Genomic DNA, 18,918 nt, shown 5'->3' on the forward strand with positions numbered 1-18,918 from the left:
TTTTCTCTTGGTCAGATCTAGATCTTGAGATTATATCATGGATAAAGCTTAGTGCAGTGTCACTGCACAACGCCCAGGTGTGAGGCAGGGAGCTGGGGCTTTCTTCTTGTAGCTGTTCTTCCTATTACTTATGCAGGGTGGAGTTCCTATAACGCCTATGTGGAAGCGCAGTGAGTCTTGAATTATGTTTCTATTACATTTATAATCCCAAAGCAAATTTTTTTTAAAGTTTAGAAAGCCCATTTTCCTTGATTAACATATGACAGTGTCTAGGGAATTTGATCCTTTGGAATGAAATATGAGGACCTTGAAATACAAACATGCATGTAGAAGTAGGAACAACTTTCATTTATTAAATGCAGAAAAAAATGTACTCTAAATGTAGTTAACAGCTTTGGATATAGAAATCATCAAAGCTATTCTTTCTTTTCCCACTCAGACCAAAAGCCAGTTACCCAGCAGGGAAACTGTTCCTGCAGTCTAAATTTGACCTTCCCAACGTACATATCTACTTGCCACACTTCTTATGGCTTCCTAGTATGCCCAGCTTTTCTTGTCCTTTATTCTTTTATAAAAATACCTTAAAGTTTTTTTTTTTTTAAATAAGCAAAATACAAATGGTTCAAAATATCAAAAGGTAAAAAAAGGATATGTGATGAAAGTTGTTTCTTTTACTCTATTGCCCAGCCATTCATTTTGCTTTTTGGAAGCAACCATAGATACTAGATTTTTGTGTATCCTTTCGGTGATATTGTGTTTGTATATATATAAGCATATGTGTAAGTTTTAACATAAATGGTAACATATCTTTTTTTCCTGCTTTGAAATGATTCATATCAGTATATAAATAGCTTTCTTAGTCCATTTTCTGGCTGTGTAATATTACACTTTATGGTTGTGTCATAATTTACGTAATAGTCCCCTGCCAATGGTTTCTTCTCTTTTGATCTTCAAACAGAGCTGCAGTCAATAGTCTCACACATACATATGCAGGTATCTACGAGAGGAATTGCTGGGTCAAGAGATATTTGCTTTTGTAATTTTGGTAGTCTTTTCTGCTAGTGTTTCTTACTCTTTGCTTTCCTTAACATGTCTTGTTGCCTCTGTGTCTTTACTGTCATGTGATTCCTGCCTCCGTATTTGCCTGTGGTCCCCATCTCTTTCTTTAGGATCCAGCTTAATGCTAACACTCTCCAGGAAAGTCTCTTGATAATTCAAATCAGGTCACAGTATCTATTCCTTTACTTCTCATATTTTCATCTTATATGCAATTTATACTTTCATGTATGACTTGATCTAATATATTTGCTTTGACTTCCCAAGACAGAGTTTCTTTAGTTTTTTAAATCAGTTCTTCTTGTAATGAATGTTTAAAAATGATGAGTGAATAAATTACTAAAACATTACTCTTATATTTGCTAGCTATTCTTGGCTTTGTAGAAAATATAAAAGATCTTTGTAGACAATAAATAGGTCTTTGCATGTGATATTTTAACAATAATCTTTTTGGATACTTGTAAATAGAGAACTTTAAAAAATACTTTAATATTTTATTTTATTTATTTATTTATTTATTTATTTATTTATTTATTTATTTATTTATTTTTCCCCCCAAAACCCCAGTAGATAGTTGTATGTCATAGCTGTACATCCTTCTAGTTGCTGTATGTGGGACGCGGCCTCAGCATGGCCGGAGAAGTGGTGCGCTGGTGCGCACCCGGGATCCGAACCCAGGCTGCCAGCAGCGGAGTGCGCACACTTAACTGCTAAGCCACGGGGCCGGCCCTGCTATGATATTTTCTATTTAAACAGTATTAGTTCTTCTGACTAGGAATTTTGCTATTTTATGTTTTTTCTGTATTTGTCAACAAAAAGACTCATCATTGTCATTTTAATTTTCTGGCATTTTTGTCTTGAAGCAACTCAGCCAAGACTGGTGCCACATACTGGATAGGAATAGCTAAACTTAACTGATTTTGGTTTTGTAGATAATTAGGGTAAAACAATAACTTAGAATTCTTTTATGAATGTTAAAGATATTTTAATATGAACACAACAGATACAAAATTCTAGTGTGTCCTAGGTATTTTAGAAGTTTGTTCTAGAAGGATAAAATTTGATTCTGTAGAAGCGTCTCCTGTTCCTTACTGGTCTTTGCCATTCTACACATTATGTACTGGTACCACCAAAGTGCAGAGAATAGTCCATAATACACACGTGTATGTCACAGTTACGCATGTTGGGGCATCACACAAGTACTCGTGTGTGCCTGTTTTCTGTGATGACTGTTTCATTATTTGGAATGTGTGCTTTTCACACTCAAGCCAGGTACAGAGTAACATTTTCTTTGATTATTCTTTATCGGAATGTCTCTTGTTTTATTTGGGTAAATATGGTTTGCCTCATTGTGCCAAAAATTGTTGTGAAGATACAGTTGCCCATTCCTATACATCGTGCCTCAGCAGTGTCTCTCTTTCTCAGGCCCCTCATTCAGAAGGGATGCTTCGTGATCTTTTAGGCTTTTTATATTTGCAGTATGCTCTCCAATGATTATTTCTCCTAGCATCTCTGTGACATAGATTTTCTGTAAACATTAAGGAGAAGGAGGTCGTCTTTGGCTAAGGTCACAAACAAGTAAAGATAAGGAACAGTGTTAAAACTGGAGCCGCTGTTATTTCCCTGTCTTCTTTTCTCTCTTAATTCTGGCCTGTCACAGAGAGGCTAGTTGGTTCTTCATAAATCCATTTTGTCACTAATTCACAAACACCTGTTTGAGTGACATCCCTGAAATAATTTGTACACAAAACATAACCACTGCACCCAAATGTGAGGAGTGTTTCCTTTACCATGATGACCAAACAAGAGAAACCTCAGTTGACCACAGACGAAACCCTGAAGGCCAGGTTGTATAATTGGAAAATAATTGAAAAGATAACGAATTTGTTGAATTTAACATACTAAACAATATTTATTTAAGATTTTCAGATAAGTCAATGGAAGTTTTTATTTAAATGTTTAAAGATGCAACTATAAATGTCTCTTTAGTCAGAATCAGAAAAATTTCCTAGTCTTAGAAGCAGCACAGACTGTTTTCTGGTAAAGATCACAAATTGAAACAGAAACCCATAACTTACCTTTATAAAACAGCTAAGTGTTCCATGATCTCATGTAGGTCAAAAAAATGAGTTTCTAATGGTAAAGGAAACAGAAAATAATGTATTTTGATATAAGAAAAGAGAATCATGATGTGGTTGGAAACATTCATTAATGTACATCAGGCAGGGATGTACGTTGAATTAATGTACATTAAAAAGGGATGGATATGTGTTTGATGAAAATGCAAATCGACATAACTACAAGGTGCTAGTTTTCATGATCCATTTTAGAAAAATGATGATTAGATATTAGATTATTTTGGTGAGAAAATAAAACTTTTTTATATGTGATAGAATCTCAGATATGACCTAAAATACTAATCTTACCTTGAGTCATGAAAAAAAATGGATATTGTGTTGAAAAAGTTTAAAGCACCTCTTTAGATATATAAAGAAGCTACCAACTCTGAATACTTTTGACTGTGAATTTTTAACATTATTATTCATGTCTTAGAAGAAATACTTGAACATATATTATTTAGTTGTTCAATAGTTTAGAAAAAGTTACAGTGAAATGCTAAAGTGACTTCTGATTTAAGTTCCATTGATTAGGCAGATGGTTTTCATAATTTATGATTTCCAGGAGAAATTTCAGAAAAAGGGGGCAATATATATTGAGGGAAACTCTGGTTGAAAGAAATTTTGTTTATGGAACTATTGCCTGGATGAGTGGTGGAAGTTTTGACTCAATACTAGGCCAGAAAAACTTAGAATTTAAAGGCTAAAGAGAACCTTCCATGCTCACAAAACGTAGGCAGAAGTCTTCTCTATCCATAGTTTTATGAAAGTATGTATCATTACTTGATTTATTTTATCTACGTAAACCTCTATGACCTTCCAACTGTGCCAGCTTCATTTTCTATCAGCCTTCATCACTGTTCACTTGTCATTGATGTGTATTAGTATAAGAATTCCATATAATTTCCTGTCTGAATATAACATAAGAAGTAACCTAAGAATACATTGCTGTATATATTCAAGTTTTAGGCTGGAGCATATTGTATATAAATCAATGCATCTTTTAAAGTATTTATTTAAAAAATGTCTTTGGAATCAGAGATTAGGGTGCAAGTACAGTCTGTTAGACATCTTTAACGCTTTAAAGTTTTTTTTCCTTTCAGCCAATGTTTAAAAATTAGTATCTTTCAATCTAAAGAATTAGTTTTACATTCCTTATTTCTTATAGTGGTGGTTTATACTTTGTTTTCTGGTGAGAGTAAGATGTGAAATTTTAGCATTTGAGCATCTAGAGAGGCCATGTGGGATAGTGGGGTTATTCAGAGTCCATCTGGGAGACATGGAGTTTAGTGCCATCTCTGTTACTCTCTTGTAGGACTTTAGGCTAGTCACCCCTCCACCCCGCTCCGTTTTTTTTGACCCTCAATTTTCCTCATCTCTAAAGTGAGGTCAGTTGAGATCACTACACGTCCAATTAGCTCTAACATTCTGTGTTTTCAAACTTGTTTTTAAGTAGTAGAATTTTTCCTTGAAGAGAAATTTTATGTGTAAAACATGGAGCGAGTGGGGATAGAGGGTGAGGGAGCCTCGCTGGGCTCTGAGCGCAGGGCTTTGCCCTCCTGCGAGTTTGGCTAGGTGGGCGGAGCCTCCCCAGTGACAGACTGTTTCTGTTTGCTTCAAGGGGTTATCAGCAGCAGGACGCCCATGAATTCATGCGCTACCTTTTGGACCACCTGCACTTGGAACTCCAGGGCGGTTTCAATGGTGTTTCCCGCTCAGCAGTTCTGCAGGAGAATTCTACTCTGTCTGCAAGTAACAAATGTTGCATGTAAGATTTAGTTTCCTTTTGTTTTTTAAGAGGACTTCAGATATTTCTGTTGGTGTTATTGTTTATTAGATTTATAGTGGAAGGTGGAGAGTTTTCCTGGACCTTTGCCGAAACTTTCGTGCACTTGAACTTCGTGACCAAGTGGACTAGCACATGCCTCCTGCTTCCAGACCAGAGGCATCTTGTATGTGTATCTTGGTGTAGTTCTGATTGTTTTTGGTATAGATTATTGTAAAACTTGGAAAAAAGTAGAAAATATTTGTACAATTTAGCACTGAAAAATTTTCCTCCAAATGTATTGAATAATGGATGGGAGGCTTAATTTTCATATACTCAAATAATTATTTGTTCACTAAAAACAAAAGCTTAAAATATTTTGAATGTGAATTTTCCTAAAGCCTCATTTTGGACTTGAATTTTCCTAAAGTATTTCTGTTCTTTAATGAAATTGAGGCATTTGTAAGTCCTCAGAATTTTTTCTTGCCTCTCAGTATGAATACAACAAACCTTTTGGATTGCATTACCAGATACTAATACCCCAAAATATACATTGAGATTAGAATGTTTATTTTGCTTGAGGCAGGGATGATTTACTGTTATTTAAGCCTGGTTTTGGTTAATTATAGTCTGTTTTTGTTTAAATTTTTTGAAAAGTTTTGTATTGACCTATGCAGGAAAGGGATTTATAAGACAAACTCCCCAGAGAAAGAAAAGGATAAGTAATATATAGCGGTCACTGTAGTATTGCCTGGCAGTCCATAAATCTGATTTAGTGTAAGATAAGGTCTTTTTAATGACAGAGCAGCCTCAAAGCTAATCTGGCCGACAAGTATGAATTGCCATACTTGTCAAAATGTTTGGCCCTCCAGGTCCTAGTAGCTATGATTCCAATTAGCATCTCATACAGAAAGAGAAGGACCTGAGCCTGTTAGAATTGTTCTTGCTGCCAGCACCAAATTAAAAATAGTAGTAAATGAAAAAGTCTGTTTCGTATTTTATGATGGCATATTCCTACAAAAAGGATATTGAACTGGGCTCTATCAAGCGTAGTCTGTGTGAAGTGAGAGGATATATGTCTTTATTATTTTATTTGATGCCCAGAGCACCCTCATGGAGTCACATTGTGTAAGAGTCATAGGATGTTCTTTTAGTGACTAATGAGTTTTTAGTATTAGTCCAAATCCTTTCATGATATTTTAAAGAATAGTAATTGTAAGTTCCATTAGTGAGTTAGGAACAGAAAAGAAAAAATTTATTATCAAATATTCAAAATTCAGTTTTCCTTATATTTCTTTAAATTCATTGGAGGAGGCATTTCAGGATCTAAGGATCATATTTGCTAAAACTACAAAAAAGGTCTCCTATGCAATATTTGTGTTTACTTGTACAAACACATCCAACCCTACTGAAGGTGGGGTTGGGGATAGTAGTAGATGGCAGATGTGTTCTTTTTAGTACATAGAAAATCATTAGTGCCAATATAAAGGACCCTAGCAGCATAAGAGCCTATCCAAGTAGCCAATATTTCAACACTCTTGGTGTGCAGTTATAATAAATGGAACAGTGATTTTGAAATTATTTACAAATCTTGTTTTAAGTCATTGTATACTAAACTTAATGCCATGCACATCAGATAGCTAAGATTTGATCAGTATCCTTTTCTCAGAGGGAGAAATTATAAAGGAAGAGCTACATTGAGTTTAAATGGACTGCTTTTTAATGAAGCAGTTTCCATTTTAATTAAATGCAGCTTTGTATGTGAACATCAGTATGGAAAGATCAGTCACAGTCCCTTTATTTTCAGTAGATTTTTTTTGGTACATCCTTTGTTTATGACACAGATATTAAACCTAAAACCTGAAATGGCCATTATGTCCTACAGTTCCCAATGTATCTTCCCTTTATAATTTATTAAAGCTGTATATCTTATGAGCAACTTAAAAAAAAAAAAAAAGCTGCAGTATATTTCTTTTGCCAGCAAATGAAGGAAAGCCTTTCCTAGAAAAGGAAGCAAACTTTTAAAATAATAGAATTGCTCAGGTAGGTTTTGTCTGTCTCATCATTGCTATAGGTTTAATTTGGAGCAACTCAGGAAGTATGGTCTAGTATATTAGAAGTGTTACTGACTGCAGGTGACAGAAACCACCTCAAATTGCTGTTAGCAAAAAAGAGAATTTACTGGCTCAAGTAACTGCATAAGTGCACAAAAGTGTTTACTGTAGTACTATTAATGATAGCAAACAACTGAAACGACGTCCACATCCATTCATGTTATTTTGGTTACATTAAGAGAAGGAGCATAGTGTTACGAGCAGCTGCTCAGGCCAGACCAGCTGTGTGACCTTGGGCCAAGTTACTTAACCTTTGGACCTCAGCTTCCTGGTCTGTGAAATGGGCGTAATCATATCTACTTCACAGAGTTGTTGTGAGGATTAATTGATTTAATAAATGGAAAGTACTTAGAATGGAGTCTGGCATCTAGTAAGTGCTTTATAAGCGCTTACCAATCATGCTTTCAATGGTGCACTTTCTCGGTTGTTCTTGCGTCCTTTCTGTCCACAATGTGGCACACCATGCAGCTGTCAAAGAGTGAGGTGCGTGTTCAGGATATATACTTAGGGGAAAAAAAAATAAAAGCAAAAGGCAGGTATGATCCTAATTATTATGCTAATGAAATAGCCTTACAACACTTTAAGGGCTTTCTTTGTAGTAAGTACTTGTCTAAAACTACTGTGCATATTCTTCACACCAGGCCTCTGAGGCAGCTGTGTTATTCTTGTTGTGCGTTTGAGGCAGCTGAAGCACAGACAGGTCAAGTAACATTAGGACAATCGGTTTTTATTGTTCTTAAAGTGGTGTATTCTTGATCTCCACACGGAAATTATTTACAGCATTGTTTTAACTGAGCTTTTTAAAGGTCTTGTTGACACTGAGATCCAGCACTTCAATTGTAAAGTCATACCTCTGCCAGTAATTACTAAATGTGTTCAATTTCTTTACCTCTTTTTCCCCAAATCTGACAGATGACCATGTGAAAAATCTAAAACTATCTCCGATTGAGGTTGTTGTTCAAAGTAAAGAAAAGTAATTGAGAAAACTCCCTGTAATATGAGGCCTTGCAAAGATTCCAATATAGGGCAGTTCCCTCTTTTCTGAGGGAATGTGTTTGTGGGGGAAGGGGTCCTCTTGCCCTGAGTGGAGGCATGGACGTGATCCGTTTGTTAGTAATGGCAAAGGTCCGGTGTGAGTTACTTTTGGAGAAAGTAATGGGATTGGAAGAGGGGCTGGGGGGAGGCCAGTCAGTGGCTTAAACCTTTTAGTTAGTATACATCTATATAGCTTTGAAGTTTTTGTTTTTCATAATTTAAATAAATATAAATGATATACATATTCCCCCAAAGGGAGTCACCTATAGGAGCTTTTATACATTTATTTTAGTTTTTCACTGAGATATTTTCCTTTGTGGTGATTTTCTTTAGAAATGGAGCATCTACGGTTGTCACGGCTATATTTGGAGGCATTCTCCAAAATGAGGTTAACTGCCTCATATGTGGGACAGAATCTAGAAAGTTTGATCCATTCCTAGGTAAGATATATTTGGCATGTGGAGATATGATATTCTATTAAAATAATAATTTTAATGTTTCTTTGAAAATTAAGACAGTAAAAAGATACATCTCTAAAAATACATCAATTTTTGAAATTATTTTTTGACTGTGGTTATATGCCTTTAACAGCTCTCTGTTTTCCTATTTCCTTTTAAGATCTTTCATTAGATATTCCAAGTCAGTTCAGAAATAAGCGCTCTAAGAACCAAGAAAATGGACCAGTTTGTTCATTACGAGGTAAAGATATTTTAATGTTCTAGAATTCTCCTTTTCCCCTGAAATACTGAATAGATTTATAAGTTCCATCTATATGTGCTATGTTAATTGCTTTAATGAATTTGTGTTATAACTTAAAAGTCAAACCTGAATGTCTCTTCTTATCCAAAAAAATTTAGTAAGAATGCCTGCCAAAGATATTAGATCAAGCATAAAATATTTCTCACCTTTTCTCTTCTTTTTAATACTAGTTTTAAAATTAAGAGTCTGTAACAAAACTTTTTCTCGTGTTATTTATTCTTTTGTATGACTGATAGTTTGAGAAATCTATTGATGATCCAACTGTTGGTTAAGCCTGAGGCCCTGCTTTTAATTTCAAGACTGTTGAGATTCACATTTACTTTGGGAGATTTTGAACAGATTTTTTCCTTGATGAGTATTAACTGCTTTAGTCAAGGCAAAAGACCTATCTTTGACCAACCACTAAAATGACTAATTGTTCTTCTTAGTCATAAAAAGAAAGTAGGATAGAAAAAAGGAAAATGACTTAGTGTGTGTTGTATCATTAAGTAACTCTTCACTGAAGAGTTATATAAAAATAACATAATTTTTACCCTGAATTGTATGTTCACTAAAAGTAATTCTTTTCTCTTCTTCAGCTATTTTAGGGAGTATTGTCATAACGATTAATATATATACACATATAATCTTTTCCTACAGAAGACTCTATTGGTCCAAAACTGCACTGTCCAATAAGGCAACCATGAGTCACATGTGACTGGTAAAATTTAAATTAATGAAATAAATTTAGTTGCTCAAGCCATATTTTAAGTGTTTAATAACCACATATGGCTAGTGGTTACCGTATTGGACAGCACAGATGCAGAACATTTCAGGTACTGCAGAAAGTTCTATTGGACAGCAGTGCTCTAGAATCAAATTATCCTAGTAAAAATGTGACTTTCTGTTGGGGTAAGGACAGGCTTCTGGTGTCACAGGTGCGCTGTGCAGCATTTGGCTTATTAAAAGAGGAGCAGCAGCAGTCTCGCTTAGAGCGCTGTTACTCAGGGAGTTTCTTGAAATCTCTCGGGATGACCGTCAAAGACGCTGGACTACTGTAAGAAATGAGAGCAGAGCAACTCTGTATATTAAACATTCATAAAACATTTTGTGGATCTTTTCAGTTTGTTCCCCACCTAAGCAACAGTGTTGATGGTCTCTTTTGAAGAGGAGTTCAGAAGTAATTTCAGGAAGCCTCATCCACTCCACTTCCCCCTAAAATATATGGCTACAGTATATTTCTCCAAAGTTTTTTGGCTTCTTTGAGATTAAGAAAATATCACAATATATTTGATATCAAATTAACTTAGAAAACAAATGTTATCTGCTCAGAGAGGAAGTCAGTAAGAAATTATTAAAGGAATTAGAGCACCTCAAACTGTATAATCTAAATTGGATTATGACTTCATTTTATAATTTCTTCAATAAGAACTGTAATAATATTGACATTAGTAAAAAATACTGTTTCTTGATATAAACATGTGGATATATATTTGAGCAATATTTCCTAGTGTTTAACAAAACCCAGTAAGTCAAGATGCTCTTTGGTTGGAAGATCCAGAGACACTGGTTTGTTCAGGCTTCTTTTCTTCTGCACTGTCCCCCAAAACCAAATTGGTCATATACACGGTTCTTACTTGCCTTCTGTAGCATTTCACTTACTACTATCCCAGATGCTTTCATACTGAGAGACTTTCCTTTCTTGAGAACGTCCAGGAGGAGAGTGTATGACACAGCTTAGGTGGTTGATGGCATTTACATCTCATCCCAAGGAGTATTCTTCTTGGCAAAGACTCACTGAAATCTGATGTGACTGGTATTAGCATCAGGGGGCCCAGACCATCCTCAAGTGTTTAGCGTTTGGCCGGAAACACGTTTCCTGTATTCTCAGCTGGCTTTCCTTTGAATTCTCAGACCTGATTATTGTTTTGTTAAAGAGCTTACTGTCGGCTTAAAAAAGTAGATGATAGGGTCTGGTAACTCCTCATTCTCTTTTTGTTTACCGCTGTTATCAGTTAAGGGCACTGCCTTTCTTGGATGTCCAGCATGTGATGAATTTCAGTTGATTAGATATGTGTGATTACCTAATGTCTTGCTTTTACATGCTTTATAAGTCTACTTGGCAAGAACTGTGTGTGTGCTGTTGGGATCTGTAATTAAGCTTAGTTTTCATTTAAAAAGGAAAGGTGATGGTGAGAAAGACCTCTGGAATTTGAAATTATTTAAAAGTGTGCATATTATGAGAGGCTAAAATAACCCCAGTTCTAAAACCTGACAAAGATACCATCAAAAAGGAAAGAAAATGTAGCCTCATCTTACCAATATTATAGATCAAAGAATCCTAAATAAAATATTAGCAAATAGAATCCAGTACTGTACTAAAACAGTAATATACAGAGATCAAGTAGGATTTATTCCAGTAAGGCAAGACTGATTTAATATTAGAAAATATAATTTAGGGGCCAGCCCAGTGGCATAGTGGTTAAGTTCACACACTCAGCTTTGGTGGCCCGAGGTTCACGGGTTCGGATCTTGGGCGTGGATCTACTCACCGCTCATCAAGCCATGCTGAGGCCGCATCCCACATAGAGCAAGTAGAAGGATGTACAACTAAGACATACAACTATCTACTGGGGCTTTGGGGAGGAAAAAAAAAGAGGAAGGTTGGCAACAGCTGTTAGCTCAGGGCCACTCTTCCTCAAAAAAAAAAAAGTTAAAAAATAAAATATAATTTATTGGGAGAAGACAAATCAAAATGAGCAAGTAGGTTTTGGTAAAATTCCAAATCCATTACTGATTAAAAGAAGAAGGAAAAAAAGACCTCTTATTAACTCTTACTAAGCTAGGAACAGAAATGTTCCTAACTTGATGAGGATTATCCATCAAAAGCGATCAGTGACCATCACAGTTAACCTTAAAGCACTAACGATTTTCCAAGTCAGGAATCAGCCAGGAGACCTACCACTGAGGGACAAGGTGATAGACAAGGAAGAGAAATAAGAGTAAATAATGCAGAGGAGAGACCAAATTAGCAACATTTGCAGATGAACTGAGTCCACATCTAGAACATTTCAAGAGAATCAGTTGGAAATTGTGAGAGAATGTTTAACAATAGCTATCTCTGGAGAGCAGGACTGGGCAGGAGACCTGCTTTTCTAAAAGCCCTCAATGTTTAAAAAATTAAATACAGGTATTACTTTGATAAATAAGTTCTAAACATGGAGCAAAAAATTTTAGTAAGGTGGCCAAAGAGAAAATAAATAGGCAAAAAACCAATTGCTTTCCTGTACACAGCAAAAGATCCTATTCACAGTAGCAATAAAATCTCAAGAATAAATTTACTGAGAAATATGTAAGACCTAGATGAAGAAAATTATAAAACTTCATAAAAGGACAGATAAAAGCCTGAACAAACAGAGCCATGTCATATTCTTAGATGGGAAGATTCAATATGGTAGAGATGTCAGTTTTCCCCAGAATTACTCCCTAAATTTATTCTAATTTGTTCAAAAGTAGAAATTCTTAAGAGGAGCTTAAAAAGTTTTTAAAATGAAGATAAGGGAGCAGGATAGTGATAAGGTAGGAAATGTCCTAGAAGTACTAATTTAGCAGGTGCTGATGTAAAAATGTATATATGAGAATTTATTATATGGCAAAGAAAAAACTTCAAGGCAGTGGAGGAAATAAGAAATTAGTCAATAAATGGTGTTAATGTAAATGAAAATGTGGGACAATATTAATTTCATCCCTAACTCATATCTTTTCCCAAATTAATTTGAGGTTTCGAGATTTAATAAAACCACAGAACACTATATGAAAACATCTTTTTGATCTTGTTGCAGGAGACATCTTTATAAGTATGTCACCAAAGCCAGAACCTGTAAAGGAAAAAATTCATAAAAGACACCATAAATAAAGTAGAAAAGGAGATGATAAACTTGAAACAAATATTTGTAACATATGTGAAAGAGAGTACTTGGGCAAAGTATATGAATAGGAAAAAGAAATGCAAATAGTCAATTTAACATCTGAAAAAATATTGTGTCATTTATATTCAAGAAAGCATAAGTAAAGCAAAATTGGTCAAAATGATAGAGATAGATAATATCCGTTGTTAGTGAAAGTTATGGAAAGCAGGCACTCTCATATATTGGTGTTAGGAGTATAATTGCTGCAGCTTTTGGAGGGTAGTGATCACCATTTTTAAAGGGAATTCCCTGAGACATAGTAATTTGACTTGCAAATGTGGGCAATAACATATGTAAAAGATGTTCATTGAAACATTCTTTGTTATTGCAAAAAATAAAAACAATTTATGTGTTTACCAGTAGGGCATTGGTTTAATAAATTGTACTCTGTATAAGTTAAGAAAAAGTTGATCAATTGCCAGGCCACAGAAAGATAGCTACAAAATATTGTAGAGTAACACGCTGTCTGTGGAAGTATGTATATAAAATGATTCCATTTGTGTAAGTAAAAAACATTCACATGTGCATTAAAATTCTTGAGCAACATACTCCATCTGTTCACAGTGATTATCTTAGGGGAGTGGGATTCAGGAAGAAATGGAAGCATAACGTATTTCTTCATGCTCTTTTATATTGTTTGAATTTTTTTAAGCTATTGTGTCAACCTTTATAATTATATATTTGGGGGGAATAAAACAAAATGTGGATTAATTTATGTATACTCCCCAATTACTGCTTTGCTAAATTAAATTTATATAGTGTATAAAGGTGATCTAATAACTTCAACAAACCAGTTGTATTCCCTGCTCTCCATAGGGTTGCTATTTAACAGTTTATATAATGTAGAAGACTGATGCTTGTGAGAGAGATGCCCTGAAACCTTTGAAAATCTTAGGAGTTTCAAAAACCACCATTACATATTTTTTTTTCCTCATGAAATGCAATAAAATACAAATGAAAAATTTAAGCAGCTTCCTCAGATCCTTAATGAGAGAAGTGAAGGTAAGTAGAGAACAACAAAGCTTTGCTGAGATGTGAATGCTGGGTAGCTCCTAGACTATTTACTGGGCGTGTGACTCACTTCCAGATATGAACTTGGAAGTGAAATTCATACTCATGCTGCTGCAAAATATTAAGCTGTAGAACATTTCAGGGTCATTCAGACTCTTCACAAATTATAATGGCAATTGTCAAATCTGTGAATGTCAAGGATATGCTAGATGTAGGCAGTCTTCCTCTTAAAGAAATGTGCATATATGTTTTGATAATGGTTTTCCTTATTACAAAGAAAGAAAATTCTTGGTATGTTCTTTGTAGAATTTAGGGAAAATTCAAAAGAGCGTAAAGAGGAAAATAAACATCTCTTGTAAGCCTACTGTTCAGAAATACTGTGGTTAAGGATATTTTAGGGCCGGCCCCATGGCTTAACGTTTAAGTGCGCGTGCTCTGCTACTGGTGGCCCAGGTTCGGATCCCGGGTGTGCACCGACGCACCGCTTCTCGGGCCATGCTGAGGCCGCGTCCAACATACAGCAACTACAAGGATGTGCAACTACGACATACAACTATCTACTGGGGCTTTGGGGGGAAAAAAAAAAGAGGAGGATTCGCAATAGATGTTAGCTCAGAGCCGGTCTTCCTCAGCAAAAAGAGGATGATTAGCATGGATGTTAGTTAGCTCAGGGCTGATCTTCCTCAAAAAAAAAAAAAGGATATTTTAATTTAAAAACTGATTTAAAAGCTATTTTATAAAAAGGCAGCAGTCAGAACTTTAGAATTATTGTGGGGTTTTTTTTTTTATTTTAACCCATAGAAACCATTAGAAATAGGCATTAGGTTTTCAGGAGAGCTAAAGAAGCTTTTTTAAAACCCATAGGGAGATGACTGTGAGGGTGGGGTTATTCCTCTACTAATCCAGCCAGGGTTTATAATGTTGCTTCTTTATTACAATTCCCTGGAGGCTGCCCACAGGCACACCAGTCTTCCGACCTATTGCAGCTGTGACTGAGGCTGCTGCATTGTCTGGGGTACAGTGGCAGGTGTGGGGCTCCTAGGCCTGTTGCAGCAGCAGAGAGAGGTGTGAGAGCACAAAGAGGGCTCCTAGAGGCAGTCTGGGCCACCATTTTTTTAATTGGGTGTTTGAAAAACCAGGCTAAGCTTGTATTGCTTATTTATGAATCTTCTAATGGACCTTTCATGTCTTCTGTTCCATTTGGTTTTATCACATGGCCTCACATGAAAAGGAGGGAACTCTGCACTGTGTTGTGCAGAAATCGGCTGTGGGACCACTTGGTGGTCACCCAGTAAGTTTAAGCCTCTCAAAAAGGCAGGGAGGAAGAAAATGTTGGAAAGCAAGATGCTAGGGGAACGTGAAAAGAACATCCTTTGAGTTGGGGAGAAGATGAGGACTGGAAGGTTGCTGAAGAGAGGGGCTTTGTTTTCAGAAAAGGAGTAGGGCCATGCAGCCACGGGCTGTGGAAAGCGGGCAGGGGCCTCCACCTCGAGAGGGCTGCCAGCGTGGCTGTAGAGGCGCCCACCGGTGTCAGGGCAGGGAGAAGAGACCGGAGAGCAGTCCGGTCTTTCTGTGCATTTTACATTTTGGTCTCAAAATTGCAAATGATTTGCTGTGAAATGTTGACATATTCTTTCTTTCAATAATCTCAACACTTCTAACGGTATCAAATTCCTGAAATTAGAGGTTCTAAATAATTACCACAGGAGACTTACAGTACCACCTGCTAACTCATTAGTTCCCCCCTCTGAATGACTCTGTGCTTCCATAAACAGCGGAGAGGCTGTTTCAGAAGGTGGTTCAGTGCGGGTTCAACATAGGAAAAAAGGCTTTCCCGCTGTTGAATCATTTCTGCTTCTCAGTGTTGTGTGGCTGGGAAGATGTGAGAAGCAGTGTCTTGGTGAGTTTTACAACCACCTGGTTAATGGGATGGAGAGGCTGAATGACAGAGCATCTCAGAATCATCATTTTTACCTGGCCTTTTATTTGGGAAAGTTTCAAGCAGATCTTCACTTATAGTTACGTGTGGCGTAATGACATTTCAGTCAATGACAGACCACATATACAATGGTGGTTGCATAAGATTAGTACCATATAACCTAGGTGTGTAGTAGGCTATACCGTCTGGTCTGTGTAAGTACACTTTGATGTTGGCACAATGATGAAATTGCCTAATGACGCATTTCTCAGAATGTATCCCCATTGTTAAGCAACACATGACTATATTTAGAAAAAAAATTTTTTATGCTGGTAAAATATAAACAAAAATTTACCATGTTAATAATTTAAGTGTACAATTCAGTAAACTCACAACCATCACCACTATTTCCAGAACTTCTTTATCATCCAAAACAGAAACTCGATACCAATTAAATAGTAACTCCCATTCCTCCTCTCCCTAGCGCTGGTAACTTCTGTTCTACTTCCTGTCCATGAATTTGCTTATGCTAGTTACTTCATTACAAGTGAAATACTTTTGTAACTGGCTTATTTTACTTAGCATAATGTTTTCAAGGTTTATCCATGTTGTGGCATGTATCAGAATTGCTCTCCTTTTTAAGGCTGAGCAATATTCCATTATAAGTATAGACCACATTTTGTTTACCCATTAATCTGTTGATGGGCACTTGGGTTGCTTCCACCTTTTGCCTATTGTGAATAATGCTGCTATGAACATAAGTTTACAAATATCTGTTTATCTGCTTTCAATTCTTTTGGGCATATACCTAGGAGTGGAATTGCTAGATCATATAGTATTTAACTTTTTGAGGAACTGCCAAACTATTTTCCACAGTGGTTATACCATTTTACATTCTCACCAGCAGTGCAAGAGGGTTCTAATTTCTCCGATTTTATTTTACTTTTTTTTGTGAGGAAGATTAGCCCTGAGCTAGCATCTGCCAATCCTCCTCTTTTTGCTGAGGAAGCCTGGCCCTGGGCTAACATCCATGCCCGTCTTCCTCCACTTTATATATGGGACACCGCCACAGCATGGCTCAACAAGCCGTGTGTCAGTGTGCACCCGGGATCTGAACCGGTGAACCCCGGGCCGCCAAAGTGGAGCACGTGCGCTTAACTGCTTGTGCCACTGGGCCAGCCCCTAATTTCTCCAATTTTAGCTAACACTTGTTTTTCTTTTTTTTTTTTAGTAATAACCACCATAATGAATGTGAAGTGGTATCTCATTGTGGTTTTGATTTGCATTTGCCTAATTATTAATGCTGTTGAGTATCTTTTCTTGTGCTTATTGGCCATTTGTATATCTTCTCTGGAGAAATGTCTACTGAAGTCCTTTGCATTTTTTTTTTTGGTGGGGAGAGGAAGATCAGCCCTGAGCTAACATCCGATGCCAATCCTCCTCTTTTTTACTGAGGAAGATTGGCCCTGGGCTAACATCCGTGCCCCTGTTCCTCTACTTTATATGGGACACTGCCACAGCATGGCTTGATAAGCGGTGCATTGGTGCACGCCCAGGATCCGAACCTTCGAACCCTGGGCCACCATAGCAGAGCTCGTGCGCTTAACCACTGTGCCACCGGGCCGGCCCCACCCATTTTTTAATCAAGTGGTTTATTTTTGTTGTTGCTGAGTTGTGGGAGTTATGTATTGTGGCTCGTAATCCCTTATCAGAGACATGATTTGCAAATATTTTTCTCCCATCCTCTGGTTTGTATTTTCACTCTCTTGTGAGTGTCCTTTAATACACCGTTTTTAATTTCGACAAAGTCCAATTTATCTAATTTTTCTTTCGTTGCCTGTGCTTTTGGTGTCATATCAAAGAAATCATTGCCAAATCCAATGCCATGAAGCTTTTCCCCCGTGTTTTCTTCTAAGAGTCTTATTGTTTAGGTCTGTGATCCATTTTCAGTTAATTTTTGTATATAGTATTAGGTAAGGGTCCAGCTTCATTCTTTTGCATATGGATATGCAGTTTTCCCAGCACCATTTGTTGAAAAGACTGTCTTTTCCCCATTGAATGCTCCTGTTGCTCTTGTCAAAAATCAGTTGGCCATATGTTCAAGGGTTTATTTCTGGGCTCTCTATTCTATTCCACTGATCTGTATGTCTGTCTCTATGGCAGTACCACACTGTTTTGACTACTGTAGCTTTGTAGTAAGTTTTGAAATCAGAAAAGTGTGAGTCTTGCAACTTTCTTCTTTTTCAGGATTGTTTTGGCTATTCAGGATTCTTTGAGATTCCACATGAATTTTAGAATGAGCTTTTCTATTTCTGCCAAAAATGCCATTGGGATTTTGATAGGGATTGCATTGAATCTGTTGATCGCTATGGGTGGTTTTGTCATGTTAAAGACCTATGTCATCCATAAACATAGGTCTTTCCATTTATTTATGTCTTCATAAATTTTGTAGTTTTCAGCGTTAAATCTCCTTGGCTAAATGTATTACTATTTTATTCTTTTTGATGTTATCATAAATGGAATTGTCTTAATTTCCTCTTTGGATTGTTTATAGTAAGTGTATAGATACAACTGAGTTTTGTGTGTTGATTTTGTATCCTGCAACTTTGTCAAATTTGTTTATTCTAGCATTTAGAAAAAAATCTTTTGGGTTTTCTACCTATAAGATCATGTCATCTGCAAACAGATAATTTTACTTGTTCCTTTTCAATTTAGATGCCTTTTCTTTTTCTTGCCTAGTTGCTCTGGCCAAAACTTCCAAAGCTATGTTGAATGGAATTGGCAAAAGCGGGCATCCTTGTCTTCTTCCTGATCTTAAGGGAAAAGCTTTCAATCTTTCAAAGCTTTCAATCTGAGTATAATGTTTGCTTTGGGTTTTTCATCATGTTGAAGAAGTTGCCTTCTTTTCCTAGTTTGAGTGTTGAACATGCTGATTTTGAAATGTGGAAAGTTCTGTTTTTCTTTTCTATAGCTAATTGCCCACCCCAAGGCTACAACTTTTTACATGATGCAACAAATACTTGCTGATGAAAGCTCCCATGATTTCAGCTTCAGAGCTTATAAGCACCATAGTGGTCAGTCTAAAGGGATTCATGGTACCAGCCAGTCTGTGGTGTAGTCAGTGCTCCTTATAGCTCGAAATGTGGAATTGGGGAGGCCCCTGAGGACAACATCACTCTAAGTTGCAAATTTGGGT

At 36.4% G+C, this 18,918-nt stretch overlaps 1 protein-coding gene and 1 long non-coding RNA gene across 3 annotated transcripts in view; one reads left to right on the forward strand and one right to left on the reverse strand.

Annotated features, from left to right (window-relative positions):
• Window positions 1-18,918, forward strand: part of USP3 (ubiquitin specific peptidase 3) — a 96,838-nt gene that overhangs the window by 60,183 nt on the left and 17,737 nt on the right. For both annotated transcript variants that reach the window (XM_058541796.1, XM_058541795.1), the window contains 3 exons: window positions 4,795-4,941; window positions 8,421-8,527; window positions 8,706-8,786. In XM_058541796.1, the coding sequence (XP_058397779.1) occupies window positions 4,795-4,941; window positions 8,421-8,527; window positions 8,706-8,786 (335 nt within the window). The remainder of the gene's footprint in view (window positions 1-4,794; window positions 4,942-8,420; window positions 8,528-8,705; window positions 8,787-18,918) is intronic.
• Window positions 1-18,918, reverse strand: part of LOC131406169 (uncharacterized) — a 47,400-nt gene that overhangs the window by 2,855 nt on the left and 25,627 nt on the right. The window contains exons 2-3 of the long non-coding RNA XR_009220079.1: window positions 7,446-7,520; window positions 3,135-3,189 (exon numbers count right to left, since the gene is read on the reverse strand). This is a non-coding gene — a long non-coding RNA (uncharacterized LOC131406169). The remainder of the gene's footprint in view (window positions 1-3,134; window positions 3,190-7,445; window positions 7,521-18,918) is intronic.

This window comes from Diceros bicornis, chromosome 5 (genome assembly GCF_020826845.1).
Source record: "Diceros bicornis minor isolate mBicDic1 chromosome 5, mDicBic1.mat.cur, whole genome shotgun sequence".
Classification (NCBI taxonomy): domain Eukaryota; kingdom Metazoa; phylum Chordata; class Mammalia; order Perissodactyla; family Rhinocerotidae; genus Diceros; species Diceros bicornis.